Here is a 21,887-nt window from a genome sequence, read left to right as displayed (position 1 = left end):
ACTATGAATTCTATCTTGAAAATATTTGTTCCATCAACACTAAATGTGGCTGTCCAACATACTGAGATTTTGACCGTTACTTTAGATCTCACTCTTGATATATCAAAGCAACCTTCACTTCATGATCAGGTCCATTATTCTCTTAGGATTAAGAGTTCATGCAAATATAAGTCGTGAGATTTATTATTCAATTGACAGTTGTTAGGAGAATAATAAATCTCACAGCGGTCCAGTTCAATATGTCTTAACTCTTAAAACATATTAACACATCAACTAGAAGTCTCCACTTCCATGATCAAGACAAATCATCTTAGTTGATATGTTATAGTCTTCGCAGATGAAATGCCCAGTTTCATCACCGACTATGAACTAAAATTCTGAGTTTACAAAGAACTTCTGACTTATATCTTCTGTGACTAAATCACATAAATCACATACAATGCATCTCATGGACTAAATGATAATGTCCAAATGTTCATGTTATCATTATTTTAGGTAATAATAAAAAAACTTTATTAATTACAATATCAATTCATATATCATGTCATACATAATATAATACATAGCATCATGCAATAGGATTTAAGGGCACTAATCCCAACATATCTCCCACTTGCCCTAAAGACTAATGTGCACTAATCTAACTCCCATTCCCTCCAAATGCGACTCGAAGGTCCTTTGAGGTAAGGCTTTGGTAAAGGGATCTGCTAGATTATTTGCACTTTCAATCTTTGCTACCATCACATCTCCACGAGCAATAATATCTCTAATGATGTGGTACTTTCTCTCAATGTGCTTTCCTTTCTTGTGATTCCTTGGATCTTTTGATTGTGCAATTGCACCACTATTGTCACAAAACAATGTGATGGGAACTTGTTCCATTCTCATTACACTAAGGTCAGAAAGGAATTTCTTGAGCCATACAGCTTCTTTTGCTGCTTCACAAGCAGCAACATATTCTGCTTCCATGGTGGAGTCCGCAATACAAGATTGTTTGACACTCCTCCATGTTATGGCTCCACCTCCCAAGGTGAATACACATCTTGATGTGGACTTTCTGAAATCTAGATCCGACTGAAAATCTGAATCTGTATAGCCAATGGGTATCAAATCCTTACATCGATAAACAAGCATATAATCTCTCGTTCTCCGTAGATACTTGAGAATATGCTTTACAGCTTGCCAATGTTTGGGTCCTGGATTTGATTGATATCGGCTGACCATGCCAACTCAATAACAAATATCTGGTCCAGTACAAAGCATGGCATACATGAGACTTCCTACTGCAGAAGCATAAGGAACTTGTCTCATCATACATTCTTCCTCTTGAGTCTTAGGCCTTTGGTCATCAGACAGAGGAACTCCATGTCTGAAAGGAAGTAATCCCTTCTTGGAGTTTTGCATGCTATACCGTTCTAGAACCTTATCTATATATCCAGCCTGTGATAAGCCTAACATCCTATTCTTGCGATCTCGCCAAAGCTTGATCCCCAGAATAAAGTTAGCCTCACCCAAGTCCTTCATATCAAATTGGTTTGACAACCACACCTTTACCGATGACATTACCCCTACATCATTTCGAATGAGTAGAATGTCATCAACATAAAGCACTAGGAACATTACTACTTTATCTCGATGTCTTTTGTACACACATGGTTCATCAAGATTTTGTTCAAAACCAAATGACTTGATTGCTTGATCAAAACTGATGTTCCATGACCTAGATGCTTGTTTAAGTCCACAAATGGACCTTTTTAACTTGCATACCATATGCTCTTGGTTCTTTGCTATGAAACCTTCTGATTGCATCATATAGATTTCTTCTTCAAGATTGCCATTAAGAAATGCAGTCTTGACATCCATTTGCCAAATCTCATAATTATAATGAGCAGCAATGGATAAGAGAATTCTGATAGATTTAAGCATGGCTACTGGCGAAAAAGTTTCATCATAGTCAATACATTCTTTTTGTGTATACCTTTTCGCCACTAGTCTTGCTTTAAAGGTTTCAACCTTTCCATCTACCCCTCTCTTCCTCTTGTAAACCCATTTGCAACCAACAGGTTTAATGCCATTAGGCGCCTTTACAAGATCCCAAACTTGATTGGAATACATGGAATCTAATTCAGATTTCATAGCTTTGATCCAATGATGTGCATCTATATCATTCATTGCCTCTTCATAAGTATAGGGATCTGATTCAGCCTCTTCTGAGATAGCTTCATAAGTTTCTCCCAAACCTATGAATCTTATAGGAGGCTGAACAATTCTCCCACTATGACGAGGCACCTGTGTACTAGACGTCTTATGAGTAGTATCTTGTAGTGTATCCAATACAACCACATCATCCCTAGTTTCATATATTGGTTGTTCAACTAAAGGTTCATTCATTTAAGCCAAAACAACTTTATTTCTAGGATCAAAATTATTCATATAATCATCTTCCAAAAATTTGGCATGTGTGCTAACAGACACTTTGTTATCTTTATGATTATAGAATAAATAACCCTTTGTTTCTTTTGAATACCCTAAAAACATACATACTTCGGTTTTAGATTCCAATTTATCAGACTTCCTTTTCAACACATGTGCTGGACATTCCCAAATGTGGAGATATTTCATACTAGGCTTACGCCCACTCCACAATTCCTTAGGTGTGTTGGGAACAGATTTTGATGGAACTAAATTCAAAATTTGCATTGCAGTATTTAGTGCATATCCCCAAAAAGAAACTGGTAAAGTTGAGTAACTCATAATGAACCTAACCATATTACCGATCCTAGGTTAAGAAAAGGGGCATTGGCATTGGCTTTGGCTTTCAGGGCTTTGCATGCGTGAGGGCTTTGAAGTTTGGCTTTTGAATGGGTGTGGTCTCAATCTATGCTTTCCTAAAGCATTTGGCAAAGTACTAGACTTCCACGGTGAAAATCTAGTGACATATCACCTTACTTTCGTGGTGGAAATTAGGCATCACTTTGCCTTAGGTGACATGGACTATGACAATCACACTGCAAAAAGGGTGAGTAGGTACATATATACATATATTATGCACAATGCTATCACAGAGAATTGGAAAGTAAATGCCTATATCCCTAAAACATGGCCCAAAATACAGGTGCAAAAAAATAAACAGGGGCCGCCATACTCTAGAAATGAGGACGAATGGTACATGACATGATATACCTAATACAACCCATCTAAAAGAGAAAGGGAGGAGGAAGGAAGGGGTCTTAAAAGAGTACATAACCAAATGGGAGGGGCTAGACCCCTAAAACTACTAAACATAGCCACTTGGCTTATATTGACATGCTTGCATCCTTGCCCTTTTTGCTTACGCTTGGGAGACCATGCCCTAGCTCCATGCGTCCTCGCTCTATGTGTGTACATGCAAAGGTAAAGACAAGAAAACAGCAGACAAGCAATGGAAGGAAAAGATGCAAAGAACATATAGAAGAGGCATAAAGCTGATAAGCATGATAAACATGGCAAGCAAAGAAACAAGAAAGCAAGCAAACAAGTGAGAAGGCAAACAAGCAAAAAAGTAAACGAAAGGTGGTGTCTGTGAGAGACAAATGTAGGTTTGGATCGAATGCCCATAACTTCATTGCGTTGAGGCATGGACGACCCATTAGCAAGCAAGACTCATGCATGGACATGTAAGCAAGCGTGTAAAAATGCAAAGAAATCCAACGGGTGGCACAAACATGCATGGTAAGCATATCATTGCATGGAGCGGAAAGGAGGAAAGGTGTGCACGAAGCAACTGACATCGTGGCAATGCATCCCAAATGGTTACATCCAAACAAGGCCTCATGGGAGTCGGACATAACCACACAACCACAAACCCGATAAGGACGTCAAGCGTGGCAAAGTCTTGAACTAGAAAGGCTAACACAAGCATAAAGCATAGAAGCGGGAAGCATAGACATGCAGATAGGGGTGATCCAAACCCTTTGATGTGGGCCAAGGTGTAAGGGTAATGACAAAGACCATAGGGTCTAGATCAAGTCCCGACCATCTAGCCAAAACACAAGAAAGAAACACAAAGCGACAAAAGGGCTACAATAGCACATGGCATGATAAACATAGCCTAGGTCTAGGCACACAAACATGGCATGGAACGCACAAGCACATAAAAGATAGCATAAAGCATGTAAAGAACATAGATCTAAGCATATAGGCATGTGAAAACATAGATCTAGACATATGGGCATAGAAACATGCATGTAAACATGTAGAAACTTAGCACATAAACATGGAAGAACATGAATCCAAGCATATAAACATGTGAAGACAAGGATCTTACCATATAGCATGGAAATAAACACATAGACACATAGATCCAAGCATGGCATAGCTAACAACATTATACAAGCATGTGAGCGTGTAACCCTAACATCAACCTAGAACAAAAAGAGGCACAAAACATAGGAATACATGGCATAAAACCTAAAGCAGGTAGATCTAAACATATAAGCATGTAAGGATATAGATCTAAGCATGAAACATGGCAAAAAGTGTAAAAAGCATGGTTATTTAGGCTAGAAACACAAATAAAGCAAGTAACATGCTAGGAAAGCAACAAATCATATTATTCAAGCAAAAAAGAGCAAGATAAATGCTAGGAAAAGATTTAGAAAGTTAGGAGTGTGGATAGTAGCTAGAAAGCTACATCCACACCCCTAAACCCCAAATCCAAGATGTAGAACCAAGGAGAAGAAGATTGGGTATAAGAACAATAGCTTGTATTTTTGGTGAAGAAGGAAGAATCTAGAGTCTTTGATGTGCTTTTTGTATTTGGAAGAGAGGAGAAAAGTTCAGAAATCATCCAGGTAGAGAGCAAAAACCCAGAAAAGCCGTCCCTTTTTAGGTTCGAGGGGTGCTTAGGGCTATTTATAGCCCTGGCATGTTTTTTGAGGCGAAGACCAGCTGCCGATCTTGACACTCTTGGAAAGATCTTGATTTTTAGTTTCTAAAAAGGTATGTAACTCAAAACTCTAACAGTCGGATCAAAAGTTATGGCTTCGGAAAGTTAGCGATGCATCAATGAGTGAGTTAACCCGGTTTTCGTGATATCTCTACCATTCTAACTCCGATTTCGACCCATGAATAGTCATTGGAATGAGAATTTTATAATCTTTGCAATGATGTTAGTTTCAATTTGTTCCGATAGCCAGATCAAAATTAGGGATTTTGGGCCCACTCGAATTCAACTTCGGGTCAAACTTGGTCAAAATGACTAAAAATCTTCGAGAAGCTCGAGTTTGTTGAAAAACTATGAAAGGTGTTATTTTGTGTGGATATTAACCTTGTTTGACCTTCGGTTAACCCTAGGTTGACTAGGGGAATTTTGGTCATTTTAGTTGAAAAAAGCACTTTGGGTGCTCCGGTGTCCGAATAGGTTGCGCCATGTCATTCTAGATGTTCTCACGGCTCCATGGAGAGAAAATGATATTTTTTGGGTTTTTCAGGTCTGACACACAAATCGAGGGTAGACAAAATACGGTATCAATAGGGTGTGACAGGAATACTATTTGGAATCTCATGAGGTATAGGAAGAAGATTGGTATGATCATCATCCAAAGGAGTTGGTAAAACAGACAAGGTAGCATCAGGATTGGTAGATGAGGAAGGAAATGTGGAATTTGGAGATTGAAAAGGGAAGATTAACTCATGAAACTGAACATCTCTAGAAACAAAAACTGAATGTGTGTTAAGATCCATAACCTTGTAACCTTTGATTCCAAAGGGATATCCCAAGAAAACACACTTAGTGGCTCCTGGTGAAAACTTGTTTTTGTTATGATGTAAAGTGGAAACATAGCAAAGACAACCAAAAACCCTTAGATGTGAAAAGGAAGGAAGTTGTCCAAATAAAACCTCATAGGGAGTTTTGTTAGAAAGGATAGAAGATGGGCTTCTATTGATAAGGTACATTGCTGTAAGAACATAGTGTCCCCAATATTCCAAAGGAACATTGGATTGAAATCTAAGTGCTCTTGCAACATTCAATATATGCTGGTGTTTGCTTTCTACAATATTTTTTTTGTTGAGATGTCCTAACACAACTTAAATGATGAATAATGCCCTTGGATTTAAAGAAGTCTTTCATCAAAAATATTTTTGCTTACCACTTGAAGGATGCCCTAAACGAAAATGCCATAAATTTGGCTAAGTACAAATAGATTGACATAAAGAAGAAGGAGCTGGAACTGAAGATAACATCTTGAACTTGTTGTCTAACAAATAAAGTCCATTTTGCTCTCTACCCAGACCAATTGTACTCCAAAGAGCAAGACCCTAAATAAAGCAAAATGAACCAGGAAAGATAAGGCAACAAGTCAAGGATTTATTAAGATCACTAACAGAAATGAGATTAAAGGTAAAAGATGGAACACACAACACATCAGTGAGTATCAATTTTTCTGTGAGATGAACAGTCCCTACATGAGTCACCAAAGCCCTTTCACCATTAGGTAAGTAAACATAGGTATTGGACACACAAGTAATAAAGCTAAACACAAAAATGGAAAGAACCATGTGATCAGTGGCTCCTCTGTCAATGATCCAATATGTGTTTGTAAAAGTAGACCTATTTACCACTCTAGCATTGAAAATAGTGGAATTTGGAAGCAAGAAAGAAGATGAACAAAAGGCCTTACCTGAAAAGTTGTTCAGGTAATCAGATGTAAAAGCACTCAAGACAAGGGGTTAAGATGAGCTTGGTCTTGCAGTGGTCACAGTAGCTACCTGGGGAGAGACTATATGTGAAGAAGAACGCTCATTCATTGTCTGGGAATAGAGGAAGGCAAGTAGCTGCTCATACTGTGATTTGCTAATTGAACATTGTAGAAATGTAGGAATTGGATCTTCAGTGGTCTAAATGTTGAAATGGTTTCATGGAGATGGCATCTGGTTGCAAGAAACCTGATTTTCCAAGGACTTGTTCTTGAACTTAAATCCTGGAGGAAAACCATGAAGCCTATAGCACTTGTCTGCTATATGGCCAATTTTACCACAGTAGGTAGAAATTGGTCCTTCTTCTTGGAATTGCCCTTTCCACCATGATTTTTCTTAGATCTAGAGTTGACATTAGAGTATAATGTAGTAGCTTTAATGGGATGAGCCATAGCAGAACCATTGAAATCTCCATTCTTGAAACTTCTTTGCTTCTCTTCTTGCAAGATCAAGGAAAGTACCTTGTTGATGTCAGGTAGAGGCTCACAAAGTAGAATCTGACCTATAATTGCTGAATAGGAACCATTCAATTGCATCAAGAATCTCATTACTTGATCACGATCACCAAGATTTGAAGTGGTTTTTTGAGCTCCATAAGTGCAAGGACACTTGTAGTGAGGAATTGATTGGTAATTGGCCAACTCATTAACCAAAGCCTTGAATTTGGTATAGTATTCCTCCACAGAAAATTGGCCTTGCACAGATAAGCAGATTCATTTTGAAGCTCAAAAATTCTAGGTCCACTTTTCTGAAAGAACCTGTGACGCAAATCAAGCCAAATTGCTCTAGCATTATCAGTATACATAATGCTAGAACCAATTCTAGGTGAGACAGAATTGATGATCCAACTCAGAACTATCATGTTGCATCGTGTCCACAAGATGAATTGTGGAGAATCTGGATCTAGTACTAGAAATGTACCATCGATAAATCCAATCTTGTGTTTAGCAGTGAGTGAAATGATTATTGATCTCACCCATGGAAAATAGTTCTTTCCTCCAATCAATCTCTTAGACACCAATTGAATTGTGTTGTTATCACTGCTACTAAGAAAGAATGGATTGACAAAATCTTCATTCACAGCAAAAGAAGATTTATTATTCGAAGCTTCTTCAGTAGACGCCATTGTTGGAGCTTCAAAACTTGAAAGAAAACAAGAGGAATTTCAGAGAATTCAAGCAAAAGGAAAGAGAAGAACAATCTGAGTTGATCTTGCTAATGCTCTGATACCATGTGAAAACCTAGAAACTAGAAGATGATTCTAGAGAAAACTAGAAGAACTCAAATTGAGAGAAAACTTTCTTTACTCTAAAATGTGAGAAAATGAAAAATTGCTCTATAATGTACATGCTCTATGTTTATATACAACCAAAACAGTGCAACTAACTTTCTAAAGAAAAAGCGGGAAACTAACTAACTACCCACTAAACACGGATCCAATAAGCTTATGACAAGTGTCCTAAACCTAACCAAATACAATTATTCTCACGTGATACTCACATGCCTCACTTAACTTCTCAAGACTGCAAGCCGTTTGTTTAACTGTTTAATCCAAAACACTGACATTTCATTACAAGCCTTCTCTCTTCCTTCAAAGCTTTTGTTGTTGTTTAGACCTTGCTTGTGCTTCAGCTTCATTGACTTCATGTCATTTCGTTCCTTCTTCAATTTCTTGCACTTGCTGAGTCTTACCTTGCTTGAACCTGAGCCATTCTTGATAAACTTCTTCTCATCCCTTTTCTTAACAAATAATAATAATATTTTCCTATGCAGATTCTTGTGGTCAAGTTTGCGAGCATGTGTGGTGCAACTGTGACCAAGTTCTGGAAACCGAATGTAACACACGTGATTGCAGCCACAGATGCACAGGGTGCGTGCACCAGGACACTAAAAGTTCTAATGGCCATTTTGAATGGGAGATGGATTCTTAAAATTGACTGTAAGTTAATTCCTATGGCTTTAACGTTATTGGTTGCCATTGATTGTGTTGATCACTTTTGCTTTTCTTCGGTTTTATTGAGTACGAGACTGAATAAATTAGTTTCTAGTCTGCATTTTTCATTTGTGCTGGCTCCTTTAAAGCAGCAAGGTTATTTTCTTTTCTTTATTTACCTTTTTTTGGGGCGGGGGAAAGACTTGTATATCACATTGAGAAATGGAGTAATATTATATGAATAAAATGGAAATCTGTCATTAAAAAAAATATTATTGGTATCTCATGCGTTTTCTTGTTTCTTTGTGTACCTATTATTCATTTAAATGATTAGTTGTTGACGCAACTTGAAACGCTGGCTTTGCAAGGATAAAAGCATGCATGGAAGCCATGCATCCTGTGAATGAAGAACCTTATGAAGTTAGTCTTGACAACCATGGTTGTTGTGATCGCCCCAAAACTGGCAGGCTTTTGGCTTTAAACAATGTAAGGCTAAATCTGTCTTGAGTACTTGCGTGCAATATGACTGATGAGAGTATCTAGATTATGAATATTCCGACATTTACAAGCACCGTTGTTTTAGTGGGCATGTCTTGCAAATGGAATATCTGGACTAGTTTACCAATCATTCTCTCATAATAATTCACTTAAAGTAAGATGCCTATCTTATTTTGAATCATGTGGTTTTTTGATGCCAATTTGCATTGTAATGTTGAATTTGGCAGGAGGCAAAAGAAAGAAAGAAAGAAAGAAAGAAAGAAAGAAGCCATATCTAGCTGTTAAATTATCTTGGTGTCATCAAATTTGGGATCAAAACCTTCTTTTGGTTGGGATGGAAAAAATTGGAGAACTATACATGTTGGGTTGGCCTACTGTTACGACATATGTGGAACTTGTTAGAGACATGTGATGTAAATTGACTAATCCTTTGACAAAATGCACTTGTAATTTGGTAGATTTATGATGGGTTTAGTACTTTAAGGAACAAGAGTTCAAGTTTAGTATTGAAGCCATGCAAAGCTGTCCAAGAAACAAGTGTAGAAATGTTGTTCATTAAAGCTCGACGGATCATATCTATCGAGGTTTAATGTTGATGCTCGACAGTAGCTCGACAGAAGCTGAATCTATCGAGAATTACGAAATTCAGATTTTCAGATCTGATTTCACGCATATTCATATGTATTTGTGTAGGGTTTCTTTTCTCACAACTTTAGACATATATAAGGATTATTTTAAGAGCTGTCAAAGATGATGCAAGGTGATGCAACTTAATACAAAGTCATTGTGCATGCAAATTGTGACCGGAGACAGAATTTACCCTAGTTCATCATATTTTCTCTAGAAGCTACTGCGTCTTTGCGCCAAGAGTTTTGTGATCAAGGAACTTCCTGATCTTCATTGTTAGATGAACTGAAGAATTTTGTAGCCAACATTTTCCTTAAGTTGGTGTGTTAGTCATGTATTGGGATCCATGCATCATTGGTTAGTTACGTACTGGGATTCGTGCATTGAAATAAGAGATTATCGCTACATTACAAGTCCAATTGGGTATTGGGGTAAGGGGTTAATTGTAGGTTGGTATTAGATACTAGAATTCCTTTTACCTGTAACTGCTTGTTTTGATAATAGTGGATTCTCGGGAGTGATGACCTTAAATTTACCTGTTGGGGTTTTGCTTCGGTGGTTTTCCCCATTCGTAAACAAATCACCTGTATTAAATTTATTTTCTACTGCATTTAACTTAGTTGGTAATTTGTTTGTACTATCACACTTATTGCATATAATTGAATCTAATTGATTAACTTGACTAATTAATTGATTAATTTACCAAAGGGTTCAATAAATTCTTGGTCTATCAAGTGGTATCAGAGCAGGCACACTCTGATTAGGATTAAATTTTACTATGTGATCTATTGACCCCTGTTTGTCATAAATAAAGGATAATCACTAATTATACCTCCTTTATTTGATGACACTAACTATGTATATTAGAAAGTATGCACGAGAGCTTTCTTGCAGTCTTTAGATGAGAAGGTGTGGCAAGCTGTGGAGATTAGCTGGACTAAGCCAAAGGAAGCACTAGCTGATTGGGATGATGCTAAGATCAAAGCTTCAAACTTCAACACCAGAGTATTGAATGCTTTATTCAGTATGGTCACAAATGAGGAGTTCAAGAAGATATCCTCTGCTAAAACTGCCAAGAAAGCATGGACTATCCTCTAGACAACTTATGAAGGGACTAAGGCTATCATGGATTCAAAACTTCAAAGGCTTACTATGAGCTTTGAAGAGATTAAGATGGAGGAAGATGAGATGTTTGACGAGTTCTATGCCAAGCTGAAGGTCATAGTCAACTCTGCCTTTAATCTTGGTGAAATTATTCCTGAATCCAAGGTTGTAAGAAAGGAAATCAGATCTTTGTCTGAGAGATTCCATGCCAAGATCATTGCTAGTGAAGAATCAAAGGACATTGAAAAAATTTCTTTGAAAAAGTAGGTTGGCAACTTGCAAACCTATGAATTGGGTTTAACTTGGATCGAGAAAGTAAGCAAAAGTAAGAGCATGGCACTGAAGGCCAAAAGCAATGAGACCGATAAGTCTTTTGATGATGAAGATTCCAAGATGAAATCTTATATCACTAGGCATTTCAAGAAGTTTATAAAGAATGCCAATGTGAAAGGATTTGATAAAGACTAAAAGTAATCTAGTTCTTCTTAATTTAAGAGCCAAGACAGAGGAAAGAAGGATACTAAGGATGGTGGTTAGTACATCATTCCCTTCGGACCAAAGTGCTTTGGATGTCAAATTTTTGGACACATGAAACAAGAATGTCTAACATATCTCAAGACTATTGGGAAAAACAAGGCCTTTACTGCTACCTTGAGTGACACTGAGCCTGAGGATGAGTCAAATGACAATGATGATGAGTGAATCTTGAATGTCTTCAATGCCATAGTGAATCCTTCTGAAGAGATTGTTGAAGAGGTAGATGAAGAAGAGGACATGGTGGAGTCTAAGTTTGAGAAACTGGATGAATAAGACGACATCCATATAGCCTATGCTAAGTTGTACAAGGTTTCCAAGAAGCATGAAAAATTGTATAAGCTGACCACCAAGAAGCTGAGCGATGTGGAGGTAGATCGAGAGGAGCTTTCTATAAAGGTTGATGAAGCCAATCAAACCATTAGAGCTTTGCGGTTCAAGAGCAACTTCCTTGCTAAAAGAACAAAGAAGCTTGAAGCATAATTGCTCCAAGTTAGAGCACACTTGGAGAGGACTTCCAGTGTAAAGCTCGATGAGATGCTTAGCTTTCAGAAATCTGCTTCTGATAGAACCGGTTTGGAGTATGATTTCTCTTCTTTTAATATTGCCCCTTCTAGTACTCCCGTGTTTGTCTCACCTGCTAATAATGTTAATTCAGAGAACAATGAATGTAAAACTGATATAACTAGTGAGAACGTAGACAAGGGCAAATCTATTTTAGGAGCACCCCGTAAGCTTAAAAAGAAAGAGACTAGAAACCCTAGGACTAAGAAGGTTAATAACAAAAAGTCTTAACTGAAGAAGCTGCATTTCTGTTATCATTGTAGAGCTTCAGGGCACACTTGTCCAAATTGCTACAAGTGGTTAGCTACTCAACAAAGCAATAGTATGATCTCATTTGGAAACCAGAATTAGTTTCCATCCTCTTTTGCTCCTCTTGGAGATCTTCTGAAGGCCCTCATGTTGCTTTCGAACTTGAACGGTTTCAATTCTCCCCCCTCACCACCGGATCAAACGTTCGCTCAAAGGAAAGGTTCTTCCAAGGTGTGGAAGGAAAAATGTTCAAAGTGGTTTAGTCAAAATGCACTTTTTATATAAATTGGCTAATCCTTTGACAAAATACACTTTACTTGTAATTAGGTAGATATATGATAGGTTTAGTACTTTAAGGAACAAGAGTTCAAGTTTAGTATTGAAACCATGCAAATCTGTCCAAGAAACAAATGATTTAGTCAAAATGCACTTTTTATGTAAATTGACTAATCTTTTGACAAAATGCACTTTACTTATAATTTGGTAGATATAGGATATGTTTAGTACTTTAAGGGACAAGAGTTTAAGTGTAGTATTGAAGTCATACAAATCTATCCAAGAAACAAGTGTAGAAGTGTTGTTCATTAAAGCTCGACAGATCATATCTATCGAGATTTAATACTGATGCTCGACAGCAACTCGACAGAAGTTGTATCTATCGAGAATTACGAAATTCAAATTTTCAGATTTGATTTCACGCATATTCATGTGTATTTGTGTAGGGTTTCTTTTCTCAAAACCCTATACATATATAAGGATTATTTTAAGGGCCGTCAAAGGTGATGCAACTTGATACAAAGTCATTGTGCATGCAAATATGACCAAAGACAGAATTTGCCCTAGTTCATCATATTTTCTTTAGAAGCTACTGCGTATTTGCGCCAAGGGTTTTGTGACTAAGGAGCTTCCTGATTTTCATTGTTAGATGAACTGAAGAACTTTACTGCCAACATCTTCCTCAAGTTGGTGTGTTAGTCACATACTGGGATCCGTGTATCATTGGTTAGTCAAGTATTGAGATTCGTGCATTGAAATAGAGATTGCCGTTACATTACAAGTTCAATTGGGTAGTGGGGTAAGAGTTCAACTGTACGTTGGTATTAGGTACTTGAATTCCTTTTACTTCTAACCGCTTGTTTTGATAATAGTGGATTCTCGGCAGTAGTGATCTTAAATTTACCCGGTGGGAATTTGCTTCGGTTGTTTTCCCCATTCATAAACAAATCAGCTATGTCAAATTTATTTTCCGCTGCATTTAATTTAGTTGGTAATTTGTTTGTACTATCACGCTTATTACAAGCTATTAAATCTAATTAACTAACTTAGCTAATTAATTGATTCATTTACCAAATGGGTCCATACATTCTTAGCCTATCACCTACTATTTGTTATTTGAAATGAAAAAGAATTGTACAACATTTTTCTTTGTTAGCATACTTTTCTTATTTGTTTTGTCTCATGATATTTGTGTTTCCTATCTTGTTTAGATAACTGATTTTCTTAATACTTTTCTAGGCGCCAAATCTCTTTAATGGTTGGAATTTCTATTTCACTTGTGGCTTTGTGCCTGGATACGAGGAAGAACTCCGTGATTTGGTTATGACAGCAGGAGGCACTGTTTTGAAAAGTAAAGAAGAATTGGTGCCACAAAGCTGTGATGGCCAGGCAAAGCTACTAGTTGTTTACAACCTTGATCCCCCACAAAGCTGTGATGGCCAGCCAATATTGAATCCCAAGTCATTGGTCACACACGGCTTTTGGAATCAATTGCTGCATGCGAGTTGTAGCCTCTTTTCAGCTGACAGCATTTGTCATCAACTATTTTGTTGTCTTATCAGTCCAGGATTATTATCTGCTTACCAGTCTTACTCAAAGCTATCGTGTATATAATTAAGATAAAAATTAGATAGAGCTCTATTTTATTTTGGGAACAATTGCAGGCTCTATGTTGCAGCTTTTGTTAGCTGATAAAAAGCATTTGTCACTCATATATTTTGTTTATTATATAAGTTAAGGATTATAATCTGTTTATCATTTTTGTTTGAAGCATCCCATTTATGTGATTATGGTTTTTTTTTTTGGTTCGCCACTAACATTATTTTGTTGTCTATCACTAACAACTAATATTCGTCTAAAGTCTGTGACGAATATAAACAAATTAAAAACAGACGCATTTTATGGATCAATAACTCTAGAATAGAACCACCGAATTGCAAAGACATCCAATGGGCCTTAAAAAAATTTGAAGCCAAGAAGAGCACCCTATTTTCTTTAGGTCTTCTTACTTTGGCTGTAGTAATTAAATTTCCCCGTAGTGGGGAAATGCAATCATGTCAATGTCACTACTCCTTAGAATTGTGAAAGATGCTTGTGAAATTCATTGGAATGAGTCTTCTAAGATTGGATAAAATTTCTTTTATACCTGAGTTTTCTGAGTCATTAGGATGGAAACTAAAAATTTCTGAGGTACGCTTACAGTAATCGTATTTGATTATGGAAAACAAGCAATATACATAATTTTTTATTAGCTTAGTCCCGTCTTCAAGGCTTCATTTTCTTGAGATGATACTTCATTATCTTGAGATGATGCTTTGCTTGCAGTTTCCATGGCTATGCCCCTCCTGGATTCTCTCACGTCAACATTGTAAACAAAGTGCTTTGCTATAAGCAGAAAGAAGAAGAAGTTGAGAAAGCTGAGGATCGCCAAGAAAGCATAATAGTAATCTAAATGAGATGCATTTAGATTATCCAAAATCCAGCCCTTGTGGCCATGCCTCTTGGTTATATCGGCCACTGTTTTTAAAAGAAAACTACTGATAAAGTGACCAATTCCCAAGGTACTAGTGAAATATGAGGTCCCCAGGCTTTTCATGCTTTCTGGAGCCTGGTCATAGAACAACTCCAGCTTTGCAACCTCCACAAAGGCATCAGCGATGCCCGCCAATCCAAACTGAGGGAGGAGAATGAAAATAGTAAGAGGAACTGTATCACTTTTGCCAAATATTTGGTTTTCTCTTGCAACCCTGAGTCTCTTTCTTTCAGCAAGGCAGGCTGTGACCATGATAATAACATGCAACGTAAGGCCAATTCCCAGTCTTTGTAGTAATGAAATCCCTCTAGGGTTCTTTGTGTAGCGCCGGACTGTTGGAACGAAGAAGCGGTCATAGATTACAAGGCTTATCAGCATGAAGATGGTCACAAATGCTTGGAGACATGCTGGAGGCATTTCAAAATGAGGACCCATGCTCCTATTTAGGGTGGTGCCTTGTTTGATAAAAAGTGTATTTGATTGAGCTACTATGATGCTTGGTATGATTGTTGCAATCAAAATTGGAAGCATTTTCATCATTTGCTTGGTTTCTTCAACTTGGGTTACTGGACATAACATCCATGGTGTGTCTGCCCTGGTCTTTACCGCTGCTTTGTCAAGGAATCTGCAGGCAATTTTGAGCAAGGTGGGGGGATGAGATGGGAAACCAAAAGGGTCAAGTAATGCAAGTATTTTAGTTCTCTTTGTATGATTTTTTTTTCCTTAAAAATTTTAGTAGGGGAGTTCTTTGTTTGATCAAATTCTGGGAACAGAATTTGCCATTTCATATTATGATATGTACAAAGATTATGTGCGTTATCAGAAAAATATTTCTAACACAAACAACATTTTTCCAAGTCTTGGTCAAACTTCTGCATCGTTGTCCTCAAATTTATGCCATGGATTTACAGTTTGTAAGATGGTGGAGGTATGCTAAAATGATCTTTTTAGTACTTTGTAGGTTTGGCTATTTCCCATAATATTCTCAAAGAAACTGAAACAGTTAGGCAAAAGATACTAAAATTGCTTTTGCCAAAAGACATTTTAAACCTTCTAATTTAGGGGTGTAACAAAATTAAATCTTGAAGTTTCTAAAAGTAACAAATTAAACTTTATAGTTTCAAAAGTATCAAATTAAACTATAATATTCTAAAAAGCACAAATTAAACCTAAAAGCATTGTATTTGGCGTTTAACATAGGCTGAAAGTTTAATCTGTTACTTTTTGAAATTTCAGAATTTACTTTGTTACTTTTGAAACTATAGGGTATGTTGGTCTCTAGAAGATTCCAATATGTTGTTGCTTGAGTGAGTAGGTTGGTTTGGTTGGCGAATGTAGTCTGCTTGTTTGTTCAATTGGTCTGTTGTGTGCGCAGGCTTATGCTGTGTAATTTTGGTTTGCTTTAGGAAATTTTCATTCATTTAAAAAAAAAAAAAAAAAAATCTCAGAAGTAAATATGTATTGTAAAAGTGAACATGTGTATGAATATTGTGACCAAAAATTCTGAAGTCAAAAATAGGATAGAGGGTTAACCTTAAGGAAGGGGTGTACTCAATTTTGTATTTCCCATTTTTGGCATATTCTTCCAATCTCAACTCATGAAGCTCTTTTGGGTCATTTGGGACAGTTACCTTCCACTTCCTTGCAGCAGCCACAAGTACTTTAGTTATCTTAATGATAGGACTCCTTGAAGGCAGTTTGTGTCTATAAAATGGAGTACCCACCAAGAACACCAAAACTGAAATCAATAGGCCAATTGTTGGAAGGCCATAGCCAAGGCTCCAACCCACGTTATCTTGTATGTAGATCAAGAAAGTGTTAGAGAAGAGGGTGCCAAAGAAAATGCTAAACACCCACCAATTAAAGAAGGAGAGCTTGTGGAACCTTTCCTTGGGCTCAAAGTCATCAAATTGGTCTGCCCCCATGGTTGAAATGTTGGGCTTGGTTCCACCAGTCCCAATAGCAATTATGTATAAGGCAAAATAAAATATACCCACTTGCAAAGATGAGGCTGGTTTGTTGCAGTCCACTGCTTTGACCTCATGACCACAAGATGGTGGTTTTAAGGTTGGCAATGAGATTGTTAGGGTTAAGAGGCACATTCCCTGTGTACAACAGTTAACGTAATACTGTGTCACCATGAGTGAACATAAGTAAAGAATTCTTTTATTCACTTTGAATAAATTAAACTAATGTATTGATGAAACTCATAAAATGCTTGTATACTTTTAATTGTTAGGATCTTTAGGTTGTTGGCAAATTATATGATAAGTTTGGGTGTAATTTTGAAATTCAATTTTACAATGCATTAATGTATTGTTGTGGATTTAAATTTGTAATAGGTTGAAGAGGTGACACTTTGCATGAACGAGCATAGAGGGTCTAGTGATTCACTTTTTTGAAAAATAGTTGAGGCAACAATTTCGCCTCTCACTTTTAGGACATTTCGCTTGAGTTAAAATTCTATAACTTTGAGAGAATTTAGTTATGACCCTCACTACAGAATGAGCCCTCAACCTCTCTTTATAAGCCCCATTTTCCACAAATTTTTAAGACCCAATTTCCATATTAAAGAGTTAGAGAAAGTCCTTAAACCCATTCCACATCTCTATCTTCTCCCTCTCCATTTAACCAATTTCATGAAAGAAGATCAAAACCATCACACACAAAGCAACCTTCAAAGTTCTTGGTGCTGATTGGCCTTGAGGTATCATTAGAGCAATCCCAAAATCACCAAGGAGACTTGGTCATTGCACTTGGAGGCTTAATTGTGGATCAAGAGATTATCAAGAAGAAATGATTCAAAGAATCGGTTGCTAGCAAGATTTAGAAGCTTAAGTACATAATCATTACTTAACTTGAAGGGTTTTGTGGATCGTTTGGTGCTAGAGACCCTAGAGAGCTTTTTTTCCATCTGGTTCTTGGGTTTTTCTCTTTCTAAGCACTTCATTGTTGTTGTGAGTGCTTGATTTCTTTTGTAATTGGGATTGCTATTGTGTTTATCTATTTTTACTTATGTCAATTGTTGGTCAAGTATATTAACAATTGGGCTTAATTTCCATACTTAGCTTAAAATTGAATAAGCCATAAAATTTGGGGTTTAAATCAATACTATTATTTATTACAAACTTGTGAAACACAATAGAATAGAAGGAGAGGGGAGGGGGTATATCTTATTAAATAAATAATCAAAGTAATAGTTTTGTGTAGCTTTTTCATAACTAGGTCCTACTTTATTAAAGGGAGAAAGTTTAGGATTGAGAGGACTCTACATAATTATGTAGTTTAATAGTATTACCATTTGATTTAAAAAAAATAAATTAATGGAGCTTATTTAAAAATATAAATTAACAAATTGACATCAAACAAGAATTTTCGCTCAATATATTCTTTTGCCATATTTTGTTTTGGCTACTTGTTATTTATTTATTTTGGGGGAGAGCCAATCCTAAGCCTATAGGCCACTTTAGGCCATAGTCCAGGAACCTTCGGAGAAAGGCTCTCAAATATGGGGGAAATAAGTGATTATTTATTTATTTATTTATTTTTTTAAATTTAGAAAAGCATGTATGAACTGTACTTATTTTTCCCTCCACTTATAAGAAGGCCTATGAATTAATATAAATCCATCCCAATTATCGTTAAGTGAATTAGTTATATTAATCAAAAAAGAGTAAGTCACATTAAAAAGTAAAAATTTTAAAATTGTCACTTAATCTTTAAATTGCATTGAGCCGATCTATGTTTTAGGAGTTTTTTTTTTTTTTTTTTTTTTTTTTTTTTGGGGGTGTGGGTGGGCGGTGGAGGGTGGTGTTTGATTGTGTTTGTATAGATTATTGGAGTGCAGGAGTGACATATTTACATGTAAAAAACCTTAGCAAAAAAGTGTGGAATTGAAAATCGGTCCCAAAACCTGATGGTTTAAGGTTTTAGGACATATAGGTTAATAATGATGCAACACTCCGTACAGTCACAGGTATTATACTTGAGGCCCTAGTGAAGGCCAAAGTTTGCTTTCATCTAAAAAATATATGCCAATCACATTAAAAACCATATTGGATTCTAATCATACAGTGATTCCCCACCATCAGAAACTATTAGATCTTGCGTGAGGTTCTTATTTCTTTGAACAATAATCACATACGTGTTCGATTGTGCATGGTGCATCATGCATGAAATAAATGTTAACATTGAGTCTTTTAAATGATCAATTTCATATGTTTTATTTTCTTCTCTCTTTAATTATTAAACAATATAAAAAAAATTAAAAATAAATATATTAATAACTTGGGATTCGAGATTTTACCAAGAGATAAATTCCCGATGCAATTACAAAAGTCCAATATCGGCCGAGATAAGTATCTGCAATGTAGGCACCTAATATGGGTGTCAACCATACAGTACCAGCCCAATTGGTCACATTGTTTGCAGAGTTTACAGTGTCTTCATGGAGCTTATCTGTTAGATATATCACTAGATTTGATGCAATCCCATAGTATGCCATCCTCTCAAACACTTCATACCCTATAAAAAATAATATACCAAAAAAAAAAAAAAAGAAAGTGAAATTGTGAAGCATCCTAGGAAAATTTTGAAAGATATGTTATACTAAGTGAATGAGAAATATTAATAGAAATAGAATTCAAATGAAAACAGTTGTGTTTGTTTACGACCTATATATGAGTTATAGTTTCTCTTTGAAAATATATATGTGACTATGTAAGCCTGTTTCTTAGTTTATTGGCTATGGCTAGCTAGGTATCTTAAATATGAAAGAGTTAAATATTTATTCAGCAACTTTTGAAGTTTGGCCTAGCTGAATTAGTCTCTTAATGGAAGGATAAAAGGCGCAAATAAGTAAAAAAACATAGGCTATATACATTACCTACAATGAAATAACAAGCTTTCCATCTCCCAGTCTTTGATCTTAAAACAGGTCTACCCTTGAGATCCACAGTCCCATCTTGCGTGTAATCCTCTCTTTCATCTGCAGGGCCTTTCTCTTCTACCACTGCCATCTTGTTAAAGAGAAGAAAATAGGGACTAATTGGGTCGTCTAGATTGAAATCATGTGAGCATTTAGCTTTTTATAAAGTTATGTGGTAGCCAAGGACCTTTTCCACCTTCATTGAACCACTGTCTGACGTCTCTGGCTCCGTATAGAACCAATATCTAAGGCTTGTTTCTCAAAAAAGAAAAAAGAAAAAAGAAAAAGAAAAAAAAAGGACCTTTTCCACCTCGAGTTTCTAGAATCATATATTTTCTATTTTCTTTCTTGTTCACTTATTTTTCCTTTCAAACTATTAAATACCTTTTATCCAATATAATCATATGGTTTTTTATTTTTTATTTTTTTTGTGGTGATGTTGAGTTGCCTCCAAAGTATCGAACTAGTCACTAGCACCAATTATGAGAGTGATGTTGACATGGTAGTAAAGATCACAAACTACAAAATAATAGAAATGGTTATTTTATTTCTAATGACATTGAATTCAAGGATTAATTATAACTGCGGAGAGTTAATTCCATCATAATCAATTGTATTTTATTTTTGACAGACCACATTATTCTGTAATCTTTATTACCAAATAGAAACTGAAAATGTCTTTGTTGTCGTTAAAGTTTATTTTTGTTTGGGAAACACTTATCAGAACATGGATATGCTTTGATTATCTGAAATGATCAGATTGTTAATGATCAAACATTAATTTTCGTTTTTTTTTTTTTTTTTTTTTTTTTTTTGATGAGAAATACTGCAACTTTTATTAATTTGCTTAAAACAGTACATCTTGAGTCAAAACAGACTCGATAGGTGAAGGGGGGAAAAAAAAAACATTAATTTTTGTTCACAAATGACATTATAATAATATAGAAATAAAATAGGATAAGAAATTGGTAGGGGAAAAAGTCCATTTTAATTTTAATGGAGCTCTAGAAAGAAGTGTGACACCACAAATGCATATGAGAACAAGTGTTCTCCTCCAAACGTGATCGTTCCTCTTATTCAAATTTCTTTCTCATCCTTACGTAAGGTTTATATATTCACGAGTACATGTGAAATTGCAGCTCTATTCTCAACCTATTCATTTTATGTTAAATTTAAATGATGCTAGCTAGCGGGATATATTATAAAATTAATTATATAACTTTCACAAATTGATGTATAATAAATCATAAAAAAGAGTAGTAATTCAAACATTTATTTATTATATTTTAAAAATCTACTGTAAGGATATTAGGCCCAGTAGAACGTATTGGGCCGGGAGCCCAGTCTGAGGACACCTCATAAGTTCGAGAATGGATAAACATGTGATAGAGGTCAACACTAATAGATAAAGGAAGGGATTTAGGCATTATGTTCTAGGAAAGTGGTTTGAGGAAGAATGCCTCCTCGGCCAAGCAAAGTCAAGGTCAGAAGGCATGATTTGACGTCAAGAGCAACGTTCCGGACAATTCCACTGATGAAGATAAGTATCAAGAAGGCACAGGATATAGGGAGACTATGAAATATCTAAAGGGAAAGTTGCTACCACTACATTAAATATTCTGCAGCTAACTCTCTAGCCGCATTAATGAGAAAGTGATACTTGAATAGTAACTTTCAGTCATACAGCTACTACCCAAAGACTTCAGGAAGGTCCTGATGGGATAAGGATCAACATCAACAATCTGATCTACACGTGGAAGGTAGAGATGGAAGGTGAAGATAGTATAAAATGGAAGAAATATCCTGAGAGAAAGGGATCAAAAAATTAAGAGGAAAACATTGTAGCAATCAAGAACTGAATTTGTAATCAAACTTAAGAGAAATATATGAGAACCAATTTTCTT

General features: G+C 36.1%; 1 protein-coding gene across 1 annotated transcript; it reads right to left on the bottom strand.

Moving 5' to 3' along the window:
• Positions 1-14,771: 14,771 nt before the first annotated feature.
• LOC111992012 (protein NRT1/ PTR FAMILY 5.2) lies at positions 14,772-20,145 on the bottom strand. Its single transcript, XM_065760761.1, has 4 exons — positions 19,942-20,145; positions 19,363-19,580; positions 16,590-17,161; positions 14,772-15,681 (listed from the first exon to the last, which is right to left on the bottom strand). Exons 1-4 carry the CDS (start codon positions 20,072-20,074, stop codon positions 14,772-14,774), a joined length of 1,833 nt encoding a protein of 610 aa, XP_065616833.1. The 5' UTR covers positions 20,075-20,145.
• Between the last annotated feature and the right edge of the window lie 1,742 nt (positions 20,146-21,887).

Source organism: Quercus suber, unplaced genomic scaffold (genome assembly GCF_002906115.3).
Source record: "Quercus suber isolate HL8 unplaced genomic scaffold, Cork oak 2.0 scaffold_381, whole genome shotgun sequence".
Lineage (NCBI taxonomy): Eukaryota > Viridiplantae > Streptophyta > Magnoliopsida > Fagales > Fagaceae > Quercus > Quercus suber.
This window is presented reverse-complemented; position numbering and strand designations above follow the sequence as displayed.